The 11,633-nt window shown below is 37.5% G+C and overlaps 2 protein-coding genes across 2 annotated transcripts; both read right to left on the reverse strand.

Moving 5' to 3' along the window:
- Positions 1–2,099: 2,099 nt before the first annotated feature.
- Positions 2,100–5,504, reverse strand: LOC133791236 (uncharacterized). The gene is made up of 3 exons (XM_062229165.1): positions 5,297–5,504; positions 3,465–5,031; positions 2,100–2,855 (listed from the first exon to the last, which is right to left on the reverse strand). Exons 2-3 carry the CDS (start codon positions 4,952–4,954, stop codon positions 2,603–2,605), a joined length of 1,743 nt encoding a protein of 580 aa, XP_062085149.1. The 5' UTR covers positions 4,955–5,031; positions 5,297–5,504; the 3' UTR covers positions 2,100–2,602.
- A 4,323-nt stretch (positions 5,505–9,827) lies between these two features.
- LOC133791628 (uncharacterized) lies at positions 9,828–10,697 on the reverse strand. The gene has a single exon (XM_062229547.1). It carries the CDS (start codon positions 10,695–10,697, stop codon positions 9,828–9,830), a length of 870 nt encoding a protein of 289 aa, XP_062085531.1.
- Between the last annotated feature and the right edge of the window lie 936 nt (positions 10,698–11,633).

Here is an 11,633-nt window from a genome sequence, read left to right on the forward strand (position 1 = left end):
ATTTGGCTCAAAGGGTTGGCTAGTGAACTCGGAATTGAGCAAGGTAAAATTGTTGTATTTTGTGACTCCCAAAGTTTTATTCATTTGTCTAAGAATAGTATGTTTCATGAGATGATGAAACATGTTGATGTCAGACTTCATTTTATAAGAGATATCATCTCCACGAAGTTTATTGAAGTGGAGAAGATTGATACTAAAATAAATCCAACATATATATGTACTAAAGTTGTTTCAGTTAGCAAGTTCCAATCTTGGAACTTGCTAAAACTTACCCCAGATTAATTTCAGGTGGTAAAATGGTGCCTTAGTCAAATTCATTGTTAAATATAGGCAAATGTGGAGATTATTGCAGAGTTGCCTCGTTTTTATACAGTGGTCGTGCCCTGGATCATGTCTGGCCGCGACCTCCCAGTTAGAGAGTAGCGGTTTCTGCCAGGATTGTTAGTGGTCGTGGCTTGTGCCCATGTCTCAACATGCGTTTTGGATGTCTCGACATTTATGGGTTTTATATCAGAAAATCAGTTTTGACGGAATTTGTTGATGTGGCTGGTTCTCTTATTAGAGATATATTTACCTATTTTGTTCAAAACGTTTTAGATCGAATTAGAGAGTGCATTTTGTAATTAAGAGAGATTTCTAGAGTGAGAGAAAGATTAGTTCTGGGAGAATTAATCTCCAAGATTTGTAACTTTTTTCTAATTGTTCTTGATACACAATTAGGGTTTGAGAGTAATTCTTTAGATCTCTGTACATTACATTGGTGGCTGTAATCTCCTCTATTTTCATAGTGAATTTTATCTAGGGTTTTGCCTTACCTTGGATGTAGGTAGCAAAAGTATCTTGCTTTTGTCTACTAAACTAAGTAAACTTAATGTTGTGTGTTTATAATTTTGTTCTGGTTTATTGTGTTCATCTTTCATCTATTGTAACATATATATAGCTCAACATTTTGTAACTTTTCCACGTGAAAATTTCGTCATTTTCCGCTTGGCTACACTAAAATTATTCATTGCAGAATACCAAATTATGGACCCCATTTTTCTTCTTCCTATTATTCTACCCCTGGTCCCATGTGCTTGCCATGTTTTTGTGTTTCATATATATAGATAAATAACACAAAATAAAAAATTCTAAACGTTTAGTGGAGGGTTGAGACCTCTTATTTATTTATTTTCTTATATCACCGAAAAAGAAAAAAATAGTTGACACTTTAGTTTCCCCACTTTCATTTAAATGGCCATTACATAAAATTTAAGAACGAAAAGCCATTTAGAAGAAAACATAAAAAAATTGAGTCTAATAATTCAGGATTGAATTATCATTAAAGATGTAATGTACGGTCGTGCATATATGTACACAACCAATCAGAAGAATCTTGACAGCATATGCTTGATTTATTCCACTGTACAAATAGACCTTTAAAGATTGATAATGATTTTATTTATTTATGTATTTTTACAATATATATTTATTTTACTTAGTCCTAATAATTTTTAAAATAGGATCCAGCTGTTGCATGGCATATCAAGTTGCTTAACTTTTATCTTTTATTTTCGAAAATATAAAAAAGAATAAGACGTTCCATAGTACATAGCATAGATTTTCATCTGTTATTTATCTAAAAGAATAACACGTTCTTCTTACAAAGAATAACATGTAATTTTTTTCTTTCAAAATCCAAAAAAACAATGTTCCGACTTTTCTTTTTGCTCTTTCAAATTGTAACTCGTGCATAATTAAATCAATAAAGTATATGCTTTTTGAGCTTGTAATTGGCTACAGCATATTTGTGTGTGGTGTCCCCAAAAACACTCTATTATCATGAATTTTTTGATTTTTTTATAGCCACTCAATGGAATAAACCGCTAATAAAATCTTATATCATTTATTTTATTATTATTATTATATATATATATATATAAAGACCTTGTTATATTTATCCCCACTATCAAAGCTAACGCATATCATAAACTTTAATACTCTAAAAATAATTTCAAAGAGATCGAGAGATTTCTAGATCACAAGAAGAAAAACTAAGAAAAAGCAATGCTTTGCGGAGATAACACGTGCTTTTTCTCAAGATAAATAAATATTAGAGAGACTTGTAAGTTTTTTCTTTTCATTTAATCTGAAGTGGCATTATATTAACAAAAAAGCTAATTACATTTGCCATGTGATCGTGTCAACAAAAAAAATATGTGCAAAAGCATAACCCAAGTCCCGGGCGGTGGTAGTAGATCTCGAGAGTTCCAATCACTAGACACGCAGAGCCAAACACTGCCAATTTTTGCCTTCTTATGATGCATGTACATAGCCCCATTCCACGGCCACGTGCATCCATCTTCCCAAACACCACTCATGCCGCCACCTGCCTTGATCTCCATCCTACTCTCCCCAATACACATTCTCCCCTTCGCCAAAATTTAAATAATAATAAAAAAAAGCCATGTCAAATCCCCAAAAATAAAAAATAAAAACTATCTTTCTATCTTTTTTTTTTCCTTAAATTTATTTGTGACCATTTTTAAGAGAAAAAAATAAGGGATGGGGTAGATTCCTTTCTGACAGGCAATTTATCGTTTTACTTTTCTATTTTATTCTTTTAACAATCTTGATTGGTATCATCAGGGGAGTTGAGAGGGAAACAGGTGTCTTCGCCACCAGTGTTCCAAAGGAAGTGAGCGTAGTTAGCAGCGTAGTAAGAGTTGGCAGGGTCGGCGTTGATGGCTTCCAAGAAGGTCTCTTCGGCAGCCCATAAGTCGTTTCGGGCCCTCCATAAGAACGCTGCGTACTTGTTATAAGCCTCAGCGTCTGTTGGCTCCACACCAGTTGCCTTCTTGAAGTACCCTTCTGCTCTGTACCATTATATAAAAAAATAATATAACAAAGTCAGTGTAATGCAGATTACGCTTAGTTTAACTTAGTTAATTAATTGTTATCATTCTACTCAACAATAAAAGTCAAAATAAATTATTTGACTAGTTTCCTAAGCTTTACATAACACTCGAAGGAGGATTTTTTTAAGGGTCATTACGCGTGAGACACACAGAGCAGAGCACATGACCAAATCATAAAGTTAATTTATTTTCTTCACACTATATGATTTTTGTTTTGCCAGGAAAGGAAATAAGGCTAAGCCTACACCACACATATCGTTATCATAAAGTTGTAGTCGAACATAAATTTGAGCAAAGCGACAAAGACGGTGATATTAAAGTTAATTGGGTGAATAAGAACTACTTGTAAGAATATTCAAACTAATAATAAGACTATTCTTATAGGGACTATTCAAGTATCATTAAGTTGATGTGTAAATGACACTGAAACGACATGAATTATCTTATAGATGAGTTATTACTAATTTTACTAGTGCAACTGGACTAAAATCATGCAGTCCCTTTAAAATCATACTTAGAAACAGTAAAAAGATGAGAAAATTTGAATGTAGAAGAAGAAAACAGTACCTGTCGTAGTCGTGGGAAACGAGATAAAGAAACTGAGCGTAATTGGCCAAGAGGAGGGGATTGTTGGGGTCCTGAGACAAACCCATTTGGTAAACGAGATCGGTTCTGACAAACTCTTCATAATTATCAGATTCAATCTTCGCGTTCACAGGAGAAACGAACTTCTGAACTGTTTCTTGGTCCAAAGCTTCGTCTCTGAAAGAATCGGCTTCATCCACTAAAGAACCCCATAATGCCAACTCTTCTTCATTGGTCTCCTGTTCTGAAACAGAGGACCCTGCCTCTGCTGCTTCCCTCGGCCCGAATGAGGACATTTGAGAAGCCCCATCAGGCAAAACACGCCGAAACTGGTCCGAATCGTTAAATCCACCATCGCCGCCGGTACCACTAGCAACCGGCCGACTATTCCCGCCTCCGCCATTATTTCCCCCAATCGATGTCGTTTTTCCCCCGGACGACAGAGAAAACGACTTAACTGCCGAAGAATCAAACTTTTGATGATGGCTATGGTCATGCACGTCAATCAAAGCTGCCTCCGATGTAGATGAGTAAGACCCAGGTGGAGAAACAGTACCCGCAATCGCAGTGTTATGTCCCATAGAATGAACTGTGAAATTTGCCAAAAGAATCATCACGTAGACCATCAAGGTCGGCGTGTGAGAGAACACTTGTTGGAATAGCCACACGAACGAAGCGTGCATCTCCTTCTGGACCCGGCTGAGAACGTCCTGTAAATCTTCGTAGTAGAGAACTTCTCTCATTTGTAGAGAGTAACTATGGAGCTCTCTTATTATGAACACCATGGAAGAAAAGGCTTTCTTCACTGAACAATAAGCCGACTCACCAGCTTCCCTAAAACTATATTGCCATTGCATCTTTCTCTTTATAATCCGAAGCGAGTGAGGCAGATCTACGCTGTTCGCCTTCCGCTCGATACTCGCCGGAATAATTTCGTCCGTCATGGTCCAATCCGGTGGCTCCTGTGTAATCCCCGGCCACGGCGGCTCCATGGGAAACATATTCCGGCTATCTACAAAGTTGACGCTTCTGCTCATTATCGAAGCTTCGTGACTGAAACTGTTACGCTCAGAATCTAGCTCCGACAAGGAACCGAAGACGTCGGTGCTTTCATCATCAACGTCGTCGTCGTCTGAGAGTTGGAATCTTAGCGCCAATTCTTGAATTTTCTTCGAGAATTCTTCGTCGGAGAATGATTCTAAGCAGGCGGTAGAGGCTCTCCGAAGAGTACGGAATCCAGATTTGGGCATCTCGCAAGAACAAGAACGGTGCAGCCTAATCGACGGAGTCCCGAACAGCGCCGAGCGATGTAAACTTCGCACGTGCCGGCACATGAGCGTGGCTCCGTCGCTACGGCTTCGTCGCTTGGAAGAAGGAGAAGATATTGCGGCGAAGGCTAGTGTTTTTGAAGAAGATGGGGAATGAGGGAGAATCGGCCATTGCAAACCAGTTGTGGCTACCTTCACCGCCATCTGATTCCACTTCTTTTTTTTTTTTTTTTAAATTAAGTATAAATCGGATCAGCAAAAAAGTCTTGCCTTTCTTCTTTCTGAAACAAAAAATCAAAACCAAAAATTTAGTCAACTAATTCAAACGGCCGAAATTTCGCAGAAAATACATAAACCTGAGATTTTTCTTTACATTTCTAACTAAGAAAAAAAAAGTTCATTTTCCAGGAAAATCGGATCCACAAAACGCAACCCAAAGACCACTCAAAAACTTGGCTCGAAACTCCAAGAAAAGGAGATCCCCCAATCTGTGAAATTCCTAAAAACTATCGAAAAAAGAAAATGGAATAATAATAATATACTTACGTTTAGATTCAGTTCGTACTCCAATATATTTTTTATTTTATTTAATTAATTAAATTTTCTCCGAAGTTTATTCCGGCGATACCCAGAGAGACAAAGTGGAACTACTACCGTAGCTGCACTTTATCAAGAGCAAAGAGTCATATATAGCTTCATATATATACCAAAAGCCTTTATTGGTTTTTGGCCCTTTCCAAATAAATAAATAAAAATATAAAAATCTGAGTTAGTAGTAGTAGTGAGTTCGTAGTGTAGAAACTAAAACGAGTCGTATTTATACGTGAATAAATAATAAAAAAAAAAAAAGGAAACTGGGAGAGTAGTACCTGTACTACTAGCGATGGGGTTGGTTGGTTTGATATTTTGGTACGGGGGTGGGCCCGGGTCATTTGCCCTCAAGTGAGGGAGTTGATTTTTGTGAGTCTGGGTGAAATGAAAACTACTCCAACGCGCGGCTAGCTTCACGGGGCTGTTTGGACTTTAGATCTGATCTGGCTGCCTTAATGCTGCCACGTGTTCGAACACCGTCGCCTCTCTATTAGAAAAGGAGCAAGATTAGGGTTTGGTTTCTCTGAAACCGTGATTCTTACCGACCTTCTTTCTTCACGTTCCTTCGGTGACACGTGTCGGTTCTAAATTAATAAGCCACTTGTTGTTTATTATTATGTTTGTGAGACCTGTGACCCAATGGGCAATTTATCAAGCGATTTTTAAGGAGAACAATCTAGTAAACTTTTTTTTTTTTTTTAAATCTAGTAAATGTCAATAAAATGGAGGAAACTGTCTTAATTTTATAGCTAAAATTTCAGTAACACACTCAATCTTTATTGACTAATATTTTCCTAATTAAAAACTATTTCCTAAATTTCGTTGGTTTTATTTTAAGGGATGTTATCTTTTTAAGAACTATTATACTTAGACTATTTTTAACAAGTGATGTAAATATTGTGTTATAATTGATAAAAAAATTAATATGTTATATATTTATCATAATTTTTAGGACTATGTATCATTACACAATTGTAAAAATTAATGCAAAAATCAATCTTTCTTTTTGATCAAGAAGAATATTACTTCATTAATCTACCAGCAAAAAACAATACAAACCAGATTAAAACTCAATCTGTCCCAACTAGAACACCGAATACAACAAGCTAACTAACAGAAAGCTAAAACATTACATAAGAAGTCTACTTAAGAGTCTATGCTCCAGGTCAGAGATATTCCTAATTTTAACAGTAAAGAACCTATACTTCATACAGTCAATTATTCCAGAAGAAATTCTGGAAGCTGTCCAAGAACAATTGTAAAAAACACAACGATTTTTATTCTTCCAGACTTCATACACCACTGCTGCAAGTAAAGAGATGCAGATATCAGCAATCATCCCAGTCCTCTTATTAGCTAACCAAATCAGCCAGTTAGAAAAATCCATTGGCCAAGCTTGAAACCCTAGCCAACTAAAGATGAACTTGGTGACATGCCTGGACAGATAGCAGTCAAAAAATAGGTGACTATGGGACTCATTAACCATTCCACAGACAGGACAGAGCTGAGTTGCAATTCTCACTGTGAACCTAACCAGATTATCACACGTTAAGAGATAAGAATTAACTGATTGCCAGAGAACAAATCGATGCTTAGGAACAGAAAGCCTACACCAAACTACTCTGTGGTACCCAACCTGTTGCTGACAAAGGGAGCTGTTATACAGCTGAGCCGAATGAAATTTCCCTGTACAACCAGCTGCAAAAACCTCCCTAAACGTGTACACTTCCCTGAGCTTACAAAGCTTTTTCCAGTACCAACTGGAGTCTTGAGAAATATGATAAGACCAGAAAGATGTCCCTTTTAAATAGACTGCATTAATCCATTTAACCCAAAGTAAGTTCGGCCTCTCAGTAATAGCCCATATGTACTTGGCCAGAATTTCCTTGTTCCAAGCTAAACCATTCCTAAAACCAAGACCACCATAGGCTTTAGGCAAACAAACTTTGTCCCAAGAAGCTAAGTGAATTTTATTTCTACTCCCAATAACTCTCCAAAGAAAACTTCTACATAACTTTTCAATCTCCTTGATTATGCTCTGAGGAAGAATGAATATCCCCATCCAATAATTCCTAAGCCCAAAAAGAACTGAGTGAATAAGCTGAATCCTACCCGCATAAGATAAGTGCCTACTAGCCCAGCTATGAATTCGCATTCTGAACTTGTGCACAATGATGTCACAATCTTCATGCTTCCATTTTGTGGGTCTCATTGGCACCCCAAGATATTTAAGGGGAAATGAGCCTTCAGTTAGATGTAATTCAGTAGCCAACTTCTGCCTTTGATCAGCTGGGATCCCTCCAAAATAAACATGAGACTTATTAGTATTGATTACCAACCCAGACACTAAACTGAAATCCTCAAGAGCTTCCCTTAGCACCTGGACCGAAGCTAAGTTTCCTTTACAAAACAAAAGTAAGTCATTTGCAAAACACAGGTTAAGTAGATTCAAACTTTTACACATTGGGTGGTGCCTAAACACAGGAACACAAGCAGCCATTTGGAGCCTCCGAGTTAAGTATTCTATGATCAAAACAAATAAGAGGGGGGGACAAAGGATCCCCTTGTCTAAGCCCCTTTTCACCCTTAAATTTTCCTTGAACCCTTCCATTCATGAGCAATAAGTAGGAATTATTAGTTAAGCAAGACATAATCCACTTTATAAATTTCTCAGGGAAGCAAAGTTCAGATAAAAGGTCACCTACGAACCACCAGTCAACAGTGTCATAAGCTTTGCTTATATCTATTTTGATAGCACACCTCGGGGAGGCAGCTGATCTCCCATAATTCTTGATGAGGTCCTGAAAAATCATTATGTTATGAGCTATTGATCTACCTTTGACAAATGCACCCTGATTCGCCTGAACTAAAACAGGGAGAACCTTAGCTAAACGAGAACAAATTAGCTTGGAAATACACTTATAAATGGTAGTGCAACAAGCAATCGGTCTATAGTCACTAGCTTTGGAAGGATTCTCACACTTAGGAATTAGTGATAACGTGGTGTCTAGAAAACCTTCAGGAATTTTCCCTGTATCAAAGAACTGGTTTATAGCTAAACACACTTCACTCCCAACCTCCTGCCACATAACCTTGAAAAAACCTGATCCAAAACCATCCGGGCCAGGAGACTTTATGCAAGGGATGCTGAATACAGCTGAACGAATTTCCTGATGAGAGAAAGGCTTTAATAAAGAGAGCTGCTGGTCAATATTCAGTTTAGGACCGAGAGCTATGCAATGAGAATTAATCTTCTGCTTCGCCGAACTAGGACTACCCATTATACTTCTAAAGTGGTTCAAAAAATGAGAAACCACCTCATGAAAATTATCCACCAAGTTGCCTTGTTCATTTATATATGAAGCTATTCTATTTTCTGCTTGTCTTTTCTTCAAGTAGGCGTGAAAATAAGTTGTATTGGAGTCTCCCTTTCTAATCCAATCAATCTTACTCCTCTGCTTCAAAAAACTATGATACATCTGATCTTTACTGTCAAAAGTTGCAGCAGCAGTTTGAGCAGCATTCTGAATAGCTATATCCCTGGGAAAGCGCTGCGCAAGCAAACGAGCCTCTTGAAAATCAGATTTGGCCTTTTGAAATTGAAAGCCAATATCTCCTATTTGAGCTTTGTTAAATTGTTTCAGTTTATGCTTCAGCCTTAACAGCTTATAAAACAGCGCCCATAAGCCATTCCCCTGAGAGAATTTACTCCAGCTATCCATAACCACTGATTTAAACTGCCTGTGGTCAGCCCAAAAATTGTAGAATCTAAAGAGTTTAACCCCCAGAAACTCCATAGACTGAATAGAGATCATACAAGAACAATGGTCAGATATAACTTCCCATTTGAAAACTGCTGTTGCAGTAGGGAAACAGTCCTGCCATTTCTCATTAGCAAAACACATGGTCAATTTTCGAGTAAATTCGAGCCCAGCCTTCTTGATTGTTCGTCCAAGTAAAAAAAGAATCTGTTTGTTTAAGAACCTCAAGCTGAGAGTGATTAAACCATTGGGAAGAGTCCACAATCTCAGCCTTAGAAATAGGCTTACCACCATCCCTTTCATTCGCCTTAAACACGGCATTAAAATCTCCCATGACAATCCAACTATCAGCTGTACATATAGGAATTTTGTGCCATAATTCCTTCCTTTCCTCTATTGTGTTGCGACCATAAACAAACGAAACATAAAAAGGAAACTGCAACCCAGCCATACGAACTTGACAGTGAACAAACTGACTGTCTTCTACCATCACTGTAACCTTAACAAAGGTCCTCCTCCAAATTAGTAATATCCTTCTTTCTGTAATAGAACTAGAATAGTAATCCCAATTCATAAATCTAGTACTCATCATCTCAGTTATTTTAGAAGCCCTCATTTTAGTTTCTAAAAGGGCTCCCAAACCAATTTTATTCTTACTACACAAATTCAAAACTTCAACCTGCTTTTTCGGACCATTCAAACCCCTTAAATTCCAGTTCATAACATTACAATTGTCCATAAGATGAGCCTGGATCACTGAACCCTCCCTTCCCTCTTTCAACCTGATCTTGCAAGACTACAAAAGAGTTAGGATGAGCTCTCTCGAAATCAACTAATCCCACTTTGTCCCTCTGTTGTCTTCGGTCATCTTTCCCCTTCCTATAAACCATCTTCTTTGGAGATTGCCAACCAGCTTGAGGACCCCTCTGACCATTCTCAGCTGCCACAACCTCACCAGTTTTTTGGGTCTGATCTCTAGCTTTGTCAGCAGTGTTACTCTGTAAGCCAGAAGATGTCCCAGCAGAAGCCTCAGAACCTTCCTTTTCCTTAACTTCCCCTGCAGTATCAGACACTTCAGTAGCCTCCTTACCCTTGTCTCTCCCTTTCGGTTCAGAGCCCAGTGAAAGAGAGTCATTCCCCTGAACTTTCTGCTCCTTTCGACATTCAGCCATAGAGTGGCCAAACCCAGCACAAGCTTTGCATTTCATTGGTAACCATTCATATTCAACCCCTTGTTCAACTAACTGACCATGCTCATTCAAAAACTGAATTGTCCTAGGAGGATTATCATTGATTGCCATCTCCACCAAAACTCTAGCAAATTGAACTCTAGATCTTTCTCTAGTAAACTTGTCCACCATAATAGGTTTACCTAAAGTACTAACAAGAGCACTAAGGCATTTGCTTCCCCAGTACTGAAGACCAAGATCTTGAAGGCGGATCCAGAGGGGAACTGACCGAATCAAACGAAAAGCACTCAAATCTGGAGACCACGGTCGAATAATCACTGGCTTCCTATCGAAGTGCAGAATTCCTGATTCCAAAACCTGATCCCTTGTGGCTTCATCATTAAATTTAATCATAGTCAGCCCCATCGTCATCCTTGCTATTTGCACAATCCCTAAATGACCCCAAACTCTTTTGATAAACCCTTCAAACACAGCTAAGGGAGGATTTGCTCCTAGCACCATACAAATAACCGCGGAACTCCAGTTAGCCGACTGGCTTTTCCTCTACATCCATTTGAGCAATTTTCTTTCCATCCTTAACCAATGGTTCAGTATACTCAAGTTTTTGTTCAGAAAATAAGAGGCTACCCGAATTGAAGTTCTTCCAATGGCTTTGGGCTGAAGCTTGGAGGTCATCGGCGTCCATGGTATCCACCCATCGAGGAGATGAAACCCTCGTATTCACTTTGGCTCCAATAGTACTGGGAGCAGCATCCGACTCTACCGTTGTTTCACCAACAGCTGGCAAATCCGTCAGCAATTCTTGACCATCCTTCAACAATGCCTCATCCACCACTCCGTCCAACACATCTTCCTCTTGGATTGAAGGCACGCTCTCAGCAACAGATCGCGTGACAGGCTTTCTTATGGATTTCTTCCTCTTCGCCATGGAAGAGAGGAAAACGAGAAAAAAGTCTTTTTCTTTATATTTTAAAAAATCAATCTTTCATTAATACTTATTTAATATTTATTGAAAATATATAAAAAAATAATTATTTTATTTTATATTTTATTGTTAATAGTTAAATATAATAATAAAATAATAATTAGGTAAAAAATATAATATTTAATGTTAATGATAAAAATAATACTAAAATAATAAAAATAACATAAAAATAAATAAAAAAATATTTTATAATACAAAATATGTAACTTTTAGTATATACAAAATTTAGTACAATTTCTAAGACGCTGTTAGAGCAAGTATTTTTAAGAATAAATTATATTTTAACAATGCATTGCATACCGTTGAACATCTCTTAGATTTTTAAGTAAGAAAAAATCTAAATTTTCAAGTTTATT

The sequence above is a fragment of the Humulus lupulus genome, chromosome 7 (genome assembly GCF_963169125.1).
Source record: "Humulus lupulus chromosome 7, drHumLupu1.1, whole genome shotgun sequence".
Lineage (NCBI taxonomy): Eukaryota > Viridiplantae > Streptophyta > Magnoliopsida > Rosales > Cannabaceae > Humulus > Humulus lupulus.